Source organism: Amblyomma americanum, chromosome 6, assembly GCF_052857255.1.
Source record: "Amblyomma americanum isolate KBUSLIRL-KWMA chromosome 6, ASM5285725v1, whole genome shotgun sequence".
In the NCBI taxonomy this organism is placed as follows: Eukaryota; Metazoa; Arthropoda; class Arachnida; order Ixodida; family Ixodidae; genus Amblyomma; species Amblyomma americanum.
The window spans coordinates 56,640,300-56,656,740 of record NC_135502.1 but is presented as its reverse complement, the minus strand read 5'-3'; the positions used below and the strand labels follow the sequence as shown (position 1 = coordinate 56,656,740).

The 16,441-nt window shown below is 48.5% G+C and overlaps 1 protein-coding gene across 7 annotated transcripts in view; it reads left to right on the top strand.

Annotated features, from left to right (window-relative positions):
- Nucleotides 1-8,631, top strand: part of LOC144093520 (uncharacterized) — a 76,875-nt gene extending 68,244 nt beyond the window's left edge. For all 7 annotated transcript variants that reach the window (XM_077626997.1, XM_077626998.1, XM_077626994.1 and 4 more), the window contains one exon: nt 6,554-8,631. In XM_077626997.1, coding sequence (XP_077483123.1) covers nt 6,554-6,988 — 435 coding nt within the window. In that variant the 3' untranslated portion in view covers nt 6,989-8,631. The remainder of the gene's footprint in view (nt 1-6,553) is intronic.
- Nucleotides 8,632-16,441: the final 7,810 nt, after the last annotated feature.

Sequence of the window (16,441 nt, the reverse complement as noted above, 5' to 3'; positions counted from 1 at the left end):
TTTTGGGGAAAGGAAATGGCACAGTATCTGTCTCATATATCTTTGGACGCCTGAACCGCGCCGTAAGGAAAGGGATAAAGGAGGGAGTGAAAGAAGAAAGGAAGAATAGGTGCCGTAGTGGAGGGCTCCGGAATAATTTCGACCACATGGGGATCTTTAACGTGCACTGACACCGCACAGCACACGGGCGCCTTAGCGTTTCGCCTCCATCGAAACGCAGCCGCCGCTGTCGGGTTCGAACCCGGGAACTCCGGATCAGTAGTCGAGCGCCCTAACCACTGAGCCACTGCGGCGGGGCAATTCGAAGCAAACAAGAGACACGAACACGGAAGAAAAAACAGCGCACGGCGCGTGGTTTCCGCACTGACGGAACGTGGAGATTCTCTGACGTAAAAGAAGTCAACGACCCGAGCGAATTGCGTCTCAAACGAGAGTGTCCGCGTCAGTGCAGGACGTCCGGTCACGTTACTCCCCCGGTAACACGCGTGCCTTCTTCTCGTGCATACCTTTCGAGCATTCTTTATACACGCCGCGCTGTTTGTTTGCTCCGTCGCTATTCCGTCCTGTTGAGGTCACTTCCTCACCGATCGAACCGTAAGGCCTTCCTGTTCACACTGCCGCTTCCGCCACGGCGAGGCCTTCGGGCAACGGCCGTCAGCCAGGGAGAGTTAGGAAGGGGAATCAAAAAGTATAGACACATTTATTTGCAGGCCGTTGACTTAAAGGACAACGCATCGAGCGAGATACCGGCGTGTGTTGTGAGCACAGGCGATGCCGTCATTAGCCTTGCCAAGGCAGTGTCGGATCACGGCCACGTCTGGCATTAAGCACTGTAAGGATTCGATTAAATCAGCCTGTGATCCGCCACGGTTACTTTATAATGTATGGCGTGCCGCTTTACTGGGCTCAAGGACGCTGGATCGAATCCAGGCCACTGCAGCTGCATTTCGGCGGAGGCGACACGAAAACATGCCCATGTGCTGCGCGATGTCGCGGCGCGTTAATGAAGCCTATACGTGGTCTAAATGATATCCGCAGGCCTCCCATCCAGTGTCACTCACGGTTCATATGCACTTCGATGACGATAAACCCCACACAGCATGCAATAACTCTGTCTGGGCAAGCCGATTGCTTCCTTGAGCTTCTGTGCCCAAATTTGCGCATATATAGATCAGCAGTTGGAGCGAGGAAATGCGTGGTTCTTATTTAGCATTTACACCAGCAGGTTTTACGCGAGACACGCTGATGTCACACAGTACGAGATGGAAATGCAAGCGGGCTTTGCGCACGGAAGGTGTACGAGAAGAATATACTTCGAAATAATGCAAAAAAAATAGCAGACGGTTTAGCGTGGCTAACGGCGGAATATCATGCAGTAGCACTAGTTATGGTGGGCACTTATGGTTTTTATGTGTTAAAGGCCTTCTACGAAAAGACCTGTACCCGGAAGGACATTTACCCTAAAGGCATTTACCCTGAAGGTCTTTGACCTAAATGCCTTTACCCTGAAGGCATTTACCTTGAACCGGTTCGATCCCGGCCGCGGCGGTCGAATTTCGATGGAGGCGAAATTCTAGAGGCCCGTGTGCTGTGCGATGATGTCAGTGCACGTTAATGAACCCCGGGTGGTCGAAGTTCCAGGAGCCCTTCACTACGGCGTCCCTCATAGCCTGAGTCGCTTTGGGACGTTAAACCCCCATAAACCAAACCATTTACCTTGAAGGCCTTCACCTAGGTGTACCCTTCACCCAGGCCTTCAACTGGCCTGCTAGGTGTACACACATGGCAGGTTGCTCACAACCCGGTGAGAAGGCGGCCACAAACAGGCTTCAGCGACGTATGTACGAGCGTATGCCCCAAATCAGAAAATGCGCCTAGTAGCGCTACGTGTCGCACTAAAAGAAACTCTACGCCGCGTGGCGCCTCGCTCCGTCGCTGCACTGCACAGAAATTGACTAAAGTCAGTCGCGAAAATGCTCAGCGCCGGCCAGCAAAATTTCCGGGGACTCTTTATCTTCACCTCACGTCGCCGCGCTAGCTCTGTGGTTTGTGCGCTCGGCTGCTGAGCCCGAGGACTCGAAACGCAGAAGGCGCTCGTTTGCTCTTCAATGTCAGCGCACGGTAAAAAAACAAAACCTTAGGTGGCCTAAATTATTCCGAGGCGCTCCACTCCGGCTTCTTTTTCTCCCTTCCTTCACTCTCTCCTTCATCCCTTCCACCCTTACAAAAAGGCCGCCGCGGTGGCTGAGTGGTTATGGCGCTCGGCTACTGGCCCGAAAGACGCGGGTTCGATCCCGGCCGCGGCGGTCGAATTTCGATAGAGGCGAAATTCTAGAGGTCCGTGTACTGTGCGATGTCAGTGCACGTTAAAGAACCCCCAGGTGGTCGGGATTTCCGGAGCCCTTCACTACGGCGTCTCTCATAGCCTGAGTCGCTTTGGGACGTTAAACCCCCATAAACCAAACCAAACCTTACAAAATTTTTCTTTATCCATAGACTTCTGTCTATAAAGTGTATAGACTCTATAGACAAATCCTAGATTAGTCTATAGGCAATACAAATCCTATAGACAGTCTATAGACAATCTAAAGATTTATGGCCATACTCTTTGAGTGGACTTTTGCCAATAGACAGAATATAGACTACGAATAGACACAAATACATATCTCTAGGAAGGCAAAGGAGTCTATAAGAAGTCTACAGAGTGTTCATAGAAAATTTTTATACAGGCATCACGGCGCGGTTGACGTGTCAACATGGATGTGAGACAGCTACTGCGTCTTTTCCTTTCCTAGAAGCCAATCAACAGTAAAGCACCCCAGTGTTGTGCGTCATCTTTGCATCATCATGAACATTTTTCGTTTAGCGTACATAAGTCCTCGTGGTTGGACACGTGCACGCACACGCACACACCGCGTTCAACGGGCACGTCTCGCAGCGGTCGGTTCAAGGCCGAAAGAGGCGGCCGATTCAGACGGGCAACCGACTCGCTCCGCCGCGCAGCTACCGCTTTCTCCGAGGCCGCGTGCACCAACGCCACTGGACGGGCCGCGACGGTGTACCCTCGACGTCACGCAAGGCCGGAGCGCTGCACGCCGCCTCGGCGCGCACCTTGCCTTCGCGGGCGCTGCCCCAGTAGTAACCTCGGTGTCGCTGCGCTCATGAATGACCTTTCGGACGCAAGAATGAAGGAAGCGTCCTCCGCAGCGCAAAGGGCCTTTCGGTTCTATGCAGAGTCGCGCGATGCTTAGCAAGTCTCATCTGATCCACGTCACACGTCCTGTCATAGCTCAATTCGCGAGGCTGAAGGGGCCTTGAGATACGTTTTGATGTACTTGGCAGGTGACAGGATTTCGTTTAAGATGGGCTCCCTAGTGAGATTGCACCACGGCGCGCAAGACATGGAGCAGGGGACACAATGGCCCGCGTCGTTGAAAGGTCCCCAATAGGGGACTATAGGTGGCGCCTAGAGGAATTATAGTTCCTCTATAGTTTTCTTCTATAGTTCCTCTAGGAGTCACGAGATGGCTCTTCGCTCGGCCCATTTCGGCACGTTATTTGAACCTGCTACACGGGTAAGAACCAACGCCTTGATGACAAAGCATGTCGTTCTCTAGTACTTTCGCCTGTTCACTGGATCACAGGCACGTTGTTTGCCGCCGCCGATTGCACCCATTTCAGTCACTGCACGGGGCTGGTGGCCCCGTTCAAAAAAAAAAAAATAGGAAGGACGCGCTTGCCACACTTGTGTGGCGTGGTAGCGCTGAACGGTAGCCGGCTGGCCAAGTGCCAAGAAACAAGCTCCGCGCGATAACATCCGGTTCCGGTTTCTGTATGGCCACAGGTAGTTCATGTATGTTTTTGTTTCTGCAGGCGAGGTTTCACCGCTCGGCAAGTGATGTGCATGTGATGAAGTCCATATATGCAGAATTGGTCATTCTCGACTTCACATGCACAGATCCTTGGTAGTCCCCATACCATTCCTGGTGCAGTGGTGCAGCGGTTAAGCGATGCGCCACTGCCCTGCGATGGCAAGTGCTGCCACCGGGGAAGGGGGGTTGTGCGACCAGGTTGCTCTCTAGAGGAACCTCTCGCGAGCAATCATTAATTTAACTGCTACCTGCCACGCTGGTCAGTATTCTCGCAATCCCATGGGCAGGATGTGATCACGCCACAAGGTCATGTGATCTAGGTGGCCCACTTAGGCTGCTTCTCCGGGGATTTGTTGCTAACAATGCCGAATACGCCCAATTTTCTTCAGAACGGGAGCCTTAGCGCTATCACTTAAAGACGCTGCGATGACAGGCCCGGTTTGGAGTTGCGGGAGAGGTACTCTATCTGGTCGCTGGCGCCCAGTACGTTTCGCGTGTTTGGTTTTGTTTGGTTTCTGAGGTGTAACGTCCCAAAGCGACTCAGGCTATGGGGGACGCCGTAGTGAAGGGTTCGACCGCCTGGGGTTTAACGTGCACTGACATCACATAGTACACGGGTCTCTATCATTTTGACTCGATCGCCGCGGCTTCTTCTTCTTCTGTGGTTGAAGGAAGGACGAAAAGTGGGAAGACAAGGGCTTGTCTACTGGAGGGCTAGCCTCCACGCCCACTGCCGGCGTGTCGTAGAAGGAGGAGGGGGAGGGGAAAAAGAGTGAAAGGAGAGGGTAGGCGCGCAGCCGCAATGATCATGTCAGGTGACATGTGCTGCCCCCTGAGGCCTAGAGGCGGCCAGAGAGACCGGTGGCCTCCAGGAAGGAGAGGAGGTACCGGAAGGCCTTGGCAGGGTGGTGGCTATACTGTTTAGGAATGACTGAATACGTGCTTACACGGCTTCTAGGCAGGGAACCGCGTCTTTTATAGAGTCAGCAACCGAGCACCATACAACTACTGAGCCAACTCGGTGGCGCGTTCTGTTTATTTTTCAATCTTTTTAGGTTGCCCGAACCTAATATTTGTCCTCATCTATATTGTGCAAAGCGCGAGCTAGTTATCCGTATTAAGAGAATGGGAACGAGGTTTGACACACCCTTATAAAAATGGTTTATCTACTTTCTATGTACTCTTTATAGACTCTCTTTCATTCCTATAGATATTCACTGTTGTCTATTCACAGTCTACAGACAAGGTCTTCTAAAAGTTTATGGCCATACATTTATAGATTGTCTATAGACTGTCTATAGGATTTCTATTAACTACAGACTATAGGATTTCTTTATAGGACTAGTCTATATACTTGATACACAAAAGTCTATGGACAGTCAGTAGGCTGTCTAAAATGTTTTTGTAAGGGCAGGCGCCTTTTACTGCCCGGCTACTCCACACGGGGAGGGCGACGGAATGGGGAAAGAGATGAAGTGAAAATAATAATGTATAGTAAGCCACAATGCTGAATCCCTGCCTAGGAGCCGTGTAAGTACGTATTCAGTCATTCCTAAGCAGCATAGAGGCAGTACCGGTTATCACTCGCAGACAGTATTGTCACGAGGTTGTGACCGCAAGCACGACCGTAGACAACAGGCAATCAGCTAGGCGGGGGCAGATCTCAATGTTCGCTGTGCCAACCTGTGCCCACAAAGCAAAGAAACTCGGCGGCGGCGATAACATCAAGCGCACACGTATACGCCGTCAGTGATGAGAATTGGCGGTCGCCCTCGGCCGCGTTCATTCGCAAGACATAAGGGAACTTTTCAGATGAGAAGCATCCAGGGTTGTAGGCGTTACCGAAAAAAAGTAATTAAATACGTTACTCGTTACACTGGAAAAAAAAGGAACGTGTTACCGCCCTACGTTACCTATAAAAAAAAAGGTAACGCGTTACCGTTACGGAAAAGAAGTACCGCACGTTACTTTTCCGTTATTTCATGGCCATAAATTTTAATTAGTGCTTCTTCGCCTTAAGATAATACGCATGTCAGTTCCTCTCAACGTATTCTGGCCACTGCTAGTCTCCCATGGCTTAAAGGCTCAACTCACGGTAAGGCCAGCGGTGTGTGGTTTCATTAGCTTTATTGCCCGACAACCGTTAATGGACGGTTTTAAGCGTGATTGGAAGATCGACCTTGGCTGAAACTTACATGACGCCGGCCGTGAGGATTTCTATGCTTTAATCGTCATCTGTGTCCTGTTGCGCGCCGCTCGATCTCAGGCTCCCAGAATTTTATGTTTTTGCTCTGGAAGCGCAGGTGTCAAGTCCTCGGTGATAACCCTTGTCAGAAAAAAAAATTGAGAAACACGAAAGGAGCTCCCGGCTTTCTTTCGTAAGAAAACAAACTTCAAATAAAAACCGCTAGGAGTGACTGAAAACACTCGACGAATGAGAAAACGATCGTCTTTCGTACGCAGACCTCTCGGTCGAACCAGTAGTGTACACCAGAGTAGGCAAAAGGAAATGTATGTTGTGCAGAGTGCGAGGCAAAGCACAAAGAAATGTTCTAGACGCAACCTGCTTAGCGTCGTGTCTTTGTCCTTGGAGCTGCTTTTTTATTCAGTTTCTACTACCAGCCCGTGTTCATTCTTTGCCAACGGAAATGCGTGAACATTTCTCGTCTTTTCTTTCGCAGTGCGAAGGCACGGGGGCCCTGTCTGTAGTGGCGTCCCGAGATGTCCGCGATCGGCCTTTCGTCCTGGCGACGCCCCGCAACGAGCTACCGCCTCCGTACGACGAGGCCATCAAGTACCCTTCCCTCGACTGGACCAACTCCGGCAGTGAGCTGCCCGCGCTCGGTGCTGCGGTGTCAGACAGCGGCGGTGGGCCGGCACCGCCGTCCGTCGCACAACCTGCCCAACAGCAACAGCAGCCACCCGAGTCCAGACCTCCGGTACCCCCCAGGCCCAGCCGGCCGCCGTCGGCGAGGCCTGGAGTCCAGGTGGACGTCACGCCCGTCCCGGACGCTGCCACTCTGCCCACGTACGAAGAGCTGCAGAGGCGAGGCACACTACCCAGCCCGGAGATACTGCTCACCGTCAGCAACCATGTGCGAAACCAAAGCGCCTGAAACTGAGTGTGCCATGGCCAGACTGTGACTGTGCGCGGCCTAGCCACAAGGAGCCATCGAGCGCGTGCTGAATGAGTGTGTTCCGCAAAGTTATCCTGGTGATCTCAGTGATCGGAATAGGCGTTTTTCGGTGCATGTTGGTTGGCTAAGGTCACCGGAAATCGGCTCCAGTGGTTGCGATACAGAATGATAGAGTAAGGGGAAAACTTGCGCCAGCTCGCTAGTCGTGTGGTTCTAGTCACGGGTCCAGTCGGCGATGTCATTCGTGTCCGAACAAACGTCTCGCCGGCGGCAGCGAGCAACGGCTGCGTGATACGCGCCGAATTCGGAGGGACCAAGCAGGCGTGCAACGGAGTGCTACCGCGGCAGAGGATCGCGTAGTGACATTCGTTAGCCCGCCAGAACACGGCCGTCGTGCACGTAGTAAATGACATCGTCCAAAGAGCTTCGTATCATAACTGACCGATTGTTTGAACGGCACTTCGCACCCGAACGACTAGAGACGGTCGCACACTTTCGCGAGCGATCAAAAGACGTGAGAGCAGCTCGGGTGGCTTCGACAGTCATCAATTCCAGAGCAGGGTCTTCCTTTTTACGATGGCTAATGAAGTACAAACACGAAGACGAAGTGTACGTTGCTGGCACGACGAATGTGTGTGTGTTTTTTTTTACATATTATGCACCAGAAAGAAATAAGCTCGGTACACGCCTATAGCCTCTGACAGGTGAACGGAAGCAAAGCTGCATCGGCAGCCGTCTTCCAAGCTCCTGAAGCTTGCGTCTTAACTACAAACATATCTGCCTCAGCTTCAATGCCGAAGAATGCGCAACGTCAAATAACACTCCTGTGGAGTCCGTTGGGTTGCGTCCCAGTCGTGCGGTATGGACATACTGCCCGAGGTGAACTTCGGATAAAGAAAACCAACGTCCATGAAAAAAGAAAATAAATTAAGAGGAACATTACGGCGTTACATTTGTGCCTCTAGAATTGCCAAAGAGCCCATTTGTTTGGCACTCAGTGTTAATCCTCCTTTGGATTTGCCGCCTGATCCCTAAAGATTCTAGCCGGTGCATCTGTTTGGGCGCACACACTCGACAGGGCAGTTAAGAAAACAGTCTGACAGCCTCCAAAAGTGCAGTAACGAATTTGTTCTTCCAGTGGCCTCTCCGGGCGCCTTCCGAGAAGACGGTTTGGTTTGGTTTATGGGAGTTTAACGTCCCAAAGCGACTGAGGCTATGAGGGACGCCGTAGTGAAGGGCTCCGGAAATTTCGACAACCTGGGGTTCTTTAACGTGCACTGACATTGCACAGTACACGGGCCTCTAGAATTTCGCCTCCATCGAAATTCGACCGCCGAGAAGACGAATTGCCACTGCTGGCAAGATTCTGCTCAGAGCGCATGACCACTTTTTGATACACAAGTTCGGCGGCCTCGTTTGAGCAAGCTTACATGCCTTATCATTTGACCACAAAGAAAGCAACTTTATAGGCGACTATAAATGAGTGGCTGTACGCGTCGTGTATTTATTCCGATGGTTTTCACGAAGAGTAAAACTGTTGAGACAGTTCTACACCGACATAGGTGTTGTGTGTCGATTTCAATGGCTTTCATGAAGAGCACAGTAAAACTTTTGAAAGAGTTTTTTTGAAAGACTGTTTCTTTTGTTCGTTCATGAAACGGACAACCCAACCTGCCTACGACAGTGCCAAGTCTTTTCCGTGTCGCCCCTGCCCATTGTTGTCCACGCTATTTAATTCGAGTACAGCGTAGCAAACAGCTAAAAGGCCAATGTAGCACTCTCTTATAAGCTGCATAAAATGTCGAGCCAAGTGTTACCCCCTTGCAGAAAAGGTATAAAGTCCGTGCCGTTATCTTACTGTACCAAACTGATGTGCTGAATTGGAGACAATGCAGTGGTCGCTAATATATAATATGCTCGGGCCGCTAAAGTCGATTCTGCCCCCATTTTGCCATTCGAACGTACATTTTCTCATCATAAATCAGTTTGTCGAGATTTTCCAAAATTTTTTCGTCTCATCATTTGCCCACATTATTATGATGCCCCAAACAGTCTGCGTTGATCAACGCAGACTGTTTACATTACTCGAGTAATGCCTCGATGTTTGCCTCGGTGCTGCATTACTCGAGTTATGCAGCATCGAGGCTATATGTCTTAGTTATCTAAAAATTAAAATAGGACAACCCGCGGAAAGTTTCCCCCGGGGTGATGAGCAGATTACCTGGAATATCGATCGCTATTCCCCCGATTTTGAATTAACGTAGACGGCCTAGCACAGCTGTAATAACGCAGGCAAACGGGCCCCTTCGCATTTCTCCCCAGCCAATGTAGAAAGGTCGGCAAACGTTGGTTTCAGCCAGCCGCGGTGATCCTTGGCTCAAGTTACTTGAAACACCCTGTAGATTCACAAAAGTTATTCAATAAAGAAAATGCCGACAAGCGTGAGTAACGCTTCAAGAGGCAGATGTCAGGAAAGCAGCTTTCACATGCACCCGTGGCGACAGGTGTAAGAATACAGCTTTCGTCAAATATGTACAACCCAAGGGGTTTGCTTCCAAGCTGTGTAGAGGGGTTCTTTAGCGTATTTGGCAGCCCTAAGCTTGCAAGGTTTGAGGAAACGAGCTTCTCGACCCGGTTTCGAGATCACACAAAACGATTCACGCTGCAAGGAAAACCCCGTGGACTGCATTATTTTGACAAAGGCTGTTCTCCTGTGCACTTATAATTCGAACTACTCCTGACAGGCCACAACAGTTAAACTTGTTTTCAAGTGGTGGCCACCACCAGAGACCCACGAGTCATTGACCATGCGACCATCGAAGGTCGTTTACCCTGTGACCACAAAAAACACGATTCATCTATGTTCTGTATGTAAGAAGATCGTCGAGTGCCGGGTGAGGTTCATCTTTCCGAAAGTCGTAAACACGGCTCGCTATCTCTGCAGTGCCACTTGGGTGAGCTGCCGTTTGAAGTACTCACGGCTAGTGGAAAACGACAAGGACCTCAAAGCATGATGCTTACGCCCGTTGCAGAAAAATCAGAAACATGACAGATATTGTTCTCTTTTTGCAGATAACAGTATATGCTCGAGTGTGCTTTAAATTTATTACAGCGCTGTTTTTCTCCTAGGGTTTCAGTTTTCGCGCGCTGTAACTCGAAAGTACTGTAGAAAAGCAATATGCGCCCACAAAAAAAGTTTGGTTTGATGGGGTTTAACGTCCCAAAGCGACTAAGGCTATGAGAGACGCCGTAGTGGAGGGCTCCGGAAATTTCGACCACCTGGGGTTCTTTAACGTGCACTGACATCGCACAGTACACGAGCCTCTAGAATTTCTCCTCCAAAGAAATTCAACCGCCGCGGCCGGGATCGAACCCGCGTCTTTCGGGTCAGCAGCCGAGTGCCATAACCACGCTTTCGCTGCTCCGTCACCTGCTGACAGTGCACATGATTCAAGGTGGTTGTACGATTGGCAGGAGGCGACAGAGCAGCGAATGCGTCACAATACCATTCTCGGTAATCCGGATGGGCCAGCGCAGCTGAGTAGGGACGTTGCTCGTCTAGAGGTGTGCCATGTTGCCTTTGATCGACTGAAATCACGACGCAAACTAGCGGAACATGGCTATGATAGCTATTAGCTCGCTACTCGCGATGGATGGATGCTAGGAACGTCCCCTTTGAAATGGCGTGGTGGCAGTTGCTACCGTGCTCGGCCATTTTAAAGCGAATGCTTTACTGGCCGCGAACTTGCGATTTCGCCTCGGCGGTGCTCCGGGGAGGCACATGACGTCACAACGCGCGCCTCGCCGCGGATATTTCTCTCTCGCTCCCTAGTCACTACTGCGCATGCGCCACTAGTAACACCGAGCCACAGGTGTTCATCCGCTGCGAAGCGCCCTCAAAATCCAACTCAATTTTCAGTTTTCTCTTTCTTAGTTCCCTCATTCCTTTATCCCTTCCTTTACGGCGCGGTTCGGGTGTCCACCGAGATATGTGAGACGGTTACTGGGTCATTTCCCTTCCTCAAAAACCAAACAAAACAAGCGAGCCGACGGCGTTCATAGAGTTCATTGGCGTTGACAACTTTGCAAAGGCCGTTCATTTTCACGAAAGGCACACAACCGTCTCCGTGGGTCAGTGGAGACCTCAATGTCGCTTTCATGTACGTGGCGTTGGTGCCCAACTGCAAAAGCTTGCTTTGATTGCGTTCCGCACACTGGATAGGCAGCGCGCCCTCCCTGGCACCCTGGGAAGTGACATGCAGCTAATGGTTGATCGCGAGAGATTATCACCAAATGGACGCTGCGGCCTAGCTATTACTGCAGTGCCGCATGTCAGCCACAACACTGTCAGTGCTAATGCATTCAGGCCACATCTCACACCACCGCCACATGTATCAAAGCACGAATGAGGCGTCCGCATATCCAGGGAGCCAGTTATGCCCTTCCTTTCCTCAAAGCCATCGCCGTCTAGAACATTGTCAACGCCAATGAACACAGTGAACGCAGACATCTTTCGCTTTGTATATGCTGGATTAGCTGAGCTAATCCACATTAATTTTTGTTTTACCGGTGGAATAAATCGGTCTATAAATTCGGAATCTTCTTTAAATACATTTTAATCCTACGCTTCTAACCTTATTTCACCTCTGCTTTTGAGCCGCCAATATTTAAATCGCGAACTCCACTTGGAGGGCGCTATCTGTCCAATCCGAGCCACTCCCCCAACCCCGCGCTTCACCGTTCCGCCCATCACTCTCGTCTACTCCGCTTTCCTCCTCGTCACGTTCGAGGCTTCAACGGCGGCCGCCACTCGGCGACTCAAACCACAGGGAGGGCTAAACAGCTGCGCTGTACTGCGCTGGGAAAGCACCAGCGGTGAGGGAATTAAAACGGCAGTCGGGTTAGTGCAGTTCGCGCAGCTGGGCCATTTAATATTCGTGTCGATGTGCTTTTGCACTGCTGCCCATTTGTTTTCGCCACTGCTCGTTTTATAGAATGAAAGACCTGTCATCAGTGAGCAATAGCTACGTGCACCGAAGTGTGCAGTAAACGTTGGCCGTGCTTGCTTTCTTAGGTCACGCCGTAGGTGCGCCAGAATGGAAGGTTAAGTCCCAGAGTTGTTGCGCCCCTGGTTATCCCTGGGGGGTGGTCACTATAATGGGATATGGGATGAGGCTGTGTGAAAATGTGAGGAGCCACAACATGGTAACTCTCGGTTAGGAGGGACCACCTCAACCGTATTGCGCAGGAGAATGGGAGGAAATAGATAGGGATGAAGAGGATGATCCGGTAAGGCGGTAAGGGAAGGAGGCAAGCACAACTGCAGGAGCAGAAACGCGCCCACCAGGGCGAAGGTTTGGTGCTGGTAAAAAGGTCAACAACGTGCTCAGGGCGCACAGTCGGAGGGTGGCTGGCACGGGGTTTCTGTACACAGCCGCCTTACACGCTGCTCGCTGTGCGGTTGCTTCGTACCGTCGCTGGTGCAACTAGCGTCAACTGTGGATGCTTCTTGTCTAAACATGGCCTGAATGGGCCAGTGGCACACAACAGCAGCTCACTTTGGCCATGGCCTAAATTCATTCTAATCAACAAAATTTTTTTTTGAGACTCTCAGACTTTGAAAATGCGAAGTTCAAAATATGCCTTAAATAATGAGTACCACCATTAAACTACATTTTAAGAGGTGACTATCAGCTGCAACCGGGGACTATATTCGTTGCGTCGGAAGACAAGGAGTGTTTCGATTCTGTACCTTTGACTCCACTGCCAACAAATGTTGTCATAAGTTTCAGGCTGTAAAATGAGGCTGGCAAATGTTATAAAATTCCACGCAGGTGCTGGCGCACGCCCGTTCATAAGTCCGCGCGATACTGCACCGGAGTAATTGTTTCAGTGTGTTTATAAATTGTACCTACATGGGCCTGTTACTGCACAGGACAAATGTTAACAGGAAAAGACGGCCAGGAAGAACAGCACGACTATTTCTCTCTTCTAGGATAACGGCAGAGAAGACAGAGCTATGAAGGAATGTGTCAAATCATGAGGCATGAACCTCTGATCGATAAATAACCTATAACCTGCAAGACCATCTTGCAGGCAACTAAAGAACACAAATGTACTACATGTTGCAATTTCCAAACCGCTTTTTAAATTCAATTTTCTGTGGCACAACTTTGTCTGGAAAGCAGTGCTACAGATAGCAGAAATGGCTACCAAGATCATTTCTATTGTCTGTAGCCCTGTCAAATGCATTCCCTTATTCAAAAATGTTGCCATGAAAACCAGTTTCAGGATCTGGAATACAAAGAAATAAACTTTGGCAAAAAAAAAAAATTAAAAGGCACATTGTTGAAATTACTCGACGTGAACACCAGCAGCAAACTTATCTTGTGAAATCCAGGAAACCTTCGTTTGCCTTTCAAGTACTAAATGGACATTGCAAGTTGATTTCAAAAATACAGAATTTGGTGCTAGTATTGGCTTGTCAAAAACAGAAACGTAACAAGAGGATTACGGAAGGAGAGAAAAAGGGGTTTCCTTGCTTAGTTCTCACCCTTCCTTTGCCACTGCTGCATTCTGCAAGCCTTGAGAGAAAGAGGAATACAGTTCATTCTAGGTATTCCAAGATGCCACCTTTGTGATGGTTCTTGAAGATGAGCTGTCACATTTTTTTCGTAATGGCAATGCTGAATTTTAAATAGCACTTCTTGCTGACCTCGGTGTGAGCCAGGCACTTTATTTTTTCTGCCCAATCTAATCTGTGACCAAACTAGTGCATAACTGGCAGCTTGAAAAAATGTTGCCTATATATTTTCTGTGGCATCTTTTTATGTGCGGTTTTTTAAACTATTTTGCTACACTTCGATAGCAATGACTACAATGCAGGGCATTTGTTTTTCACAAGGAGCAGAAGTGGCCAGTGACCAATAGCACAGCTACAGTTGCAAAACAGTCTTCGCTCATGTTGCTATCACCCACCTCACTTTCCTCATTCTCTGATTCAAGCAATGTAGAGCTGGAAGACATGGTAAAAATATTTTATTTCAACCTGGCTTTTCTGCATCAATGGTCAGACACATTAAGAAGTTACCAGTTTTCTTTTTCTTTACCGCCTTTAAACCAACTGCTATTGACTAGTTTTCTCATCATTCAGTTCCTTGTGGCACATAACTTCAGATATGAAGTTCAGAATCCCCCACAAAACCTCGTACCTTTGTCTCTTCCAATCAGAAATAGACCTCCGTCCTTACAATGAACCAAACAAAGTATAGCATTAGGAGCAAAGTTCTGTAATAAGCTATCCAGAATGACAACAAAAGCAATTACATCCTTCCAATGAGAATCTGTGCTCTCTGTTGCATTGCAAAACATGACCAGCCTGAAACATAAACGTTTCTGCATAGCAAATTTACATGCAACCGTCATCAACAGAATGGCACATGCTTTCTGCTGACATTTTGGCATTGATTTTTTATAAATACTCTCAATTTCCTGCGTTCCGTGACATAAGTAACACCTATTTAAACAGTTGTTCTGCAACATGTAGTTGTGCAAAATTTTATAACTTTGAGAAGCTATGCATAGTCGTTAAATCACACAACAGCACAAACAAATGCTAGGAGTGGGCAGTGATTATTCTAAAATTAATCAAGCATCTCAGGCTATCCCACAAGGACAAAAAAACTGGTGGAGGGATGATATAAAATGGAGCTATATGCATTATTCGTATCATAAGTAAATGGGCACTGTTCTCGGTCTGAGCAGGTTGGCATCAATAGTACTCGGCACCCAAGTACCATACTGAAAACTCCACACAGAGGCACTATATACCGCTTAAATTTAGCAAGGCCTCAAGTCACTGCAGGACTATGTTCTTGGAACAGTGTTACTCGGGCCTTGGAACTGTGCTCCTTTCTCTCATTACACAGTTTACTCAGTGAGCTCTATACACTGCCAAATGTGTTAAACCAGCCTGAATTAAAAAAAAAAAGCACTAGAAAGTAACAGGAACTACGTTCATGCTGATGCAATGTGAACTTATTTGCTTCTCAGGACAACAATATGGCAGATATTGGACCATTGCATTGAGCTGAACTAACTTACAATGTGAATTTCGATGAGACATATGCATTACAATATCTGGAATGTAAAACACCTTATATGTAGGGCCTTTTGTTTTCAAGCTTCATGTTTTCTGAAATACATGATGTAAAACCAGCTGCTATCCTTTTGTCACAAGCAGATCACCAATTTTTTTCTTTTCTGGCTTATAACGTGAAGGCAATTGCAATTGAAAATCAATTTTTGAGTAAAGGAAATGGCATAGTAACTGTCTCGCGTATCTTTATGGACAAGGAAACAAAACCCAACATATGGGAAGGGATAAAGGAGGGAGTGAAAGAAGAAAGGAAGAGGTGCAGTAGTGGAGGTCTAATTTCGACCACCTGGGGATCTTTAATGTGCACTGACATCGCGCAGCACACAGGTGCCTTATGCATTTCGCCTCCATCGAAACGCAGCCACAGTCGGGTTTGAATCCGAGTACTCCACCTGAGTTGCTGTCTTGTGGGGACAAATGAAATGCTTAAACAAGCTATGAAAACTAGGTCATACCAACAAAGTGCTCGTCCGCTCAAATGTCCGTCCCATCTTCCGCTTCCTTTTTGTTCATAAAATGCAACTCTACTCAGTTTTCATTAGGACCTACATTCATAAAATTTCTGTGCCCATTCAAGATCTGCCAGGACACATACTGTACCTACTTACGCAATGCATGCACTTGCATAATGAACACACCCCCCTCTTTGGCAGTTAAAAGCTACAATTTTTTTTGCCTCTTGTTCTAAACACACCCTTTTCTTTCAGTGTGCCATCTGCTGATGATGCCAGTGAATGCTAGCAGGGCCCCCTTTTTGAATGCTGAAAATACACAATACTACAAAGCTCAATTTGTCATATGTCAAGACTGCCATACCTCATCCTACAGAAGAAACAGGTGATAAGGTTGGTTTTAAAGGATTTAACGTCTCAAAGTGACTCAGATTATGAGGGATAATTTCGACCCCAGTTCTCTTGACGTGCACCGATGTCACACAGTACACGGGCCTCTAGTATTTTGCCAACATTGAAATGTAACCACCGCGGCGAAAGACGAAAAAAAAAAAACTACGCCTGGTCACAATGGGTTCCTTTGTTTGATTAGCCATATTAATAATTGTATCAACTTGTTGCGATTGGCTTTCAAGCATAACTCTGCGAGATGTGCTAGAGTGAATGAAATCCAGCTATGGTTTCTTTGGAAATCATTATGGATTGCTATCGGGCTTTGTTTCAGATGAAAGTTGATTATGTTCTCGAGCCCAGAAACAGTGCTGAAAGATGGAATTCATTTTATTTAGAGGGTAAGTTGCACCAGATAAGTATTTATTCCAC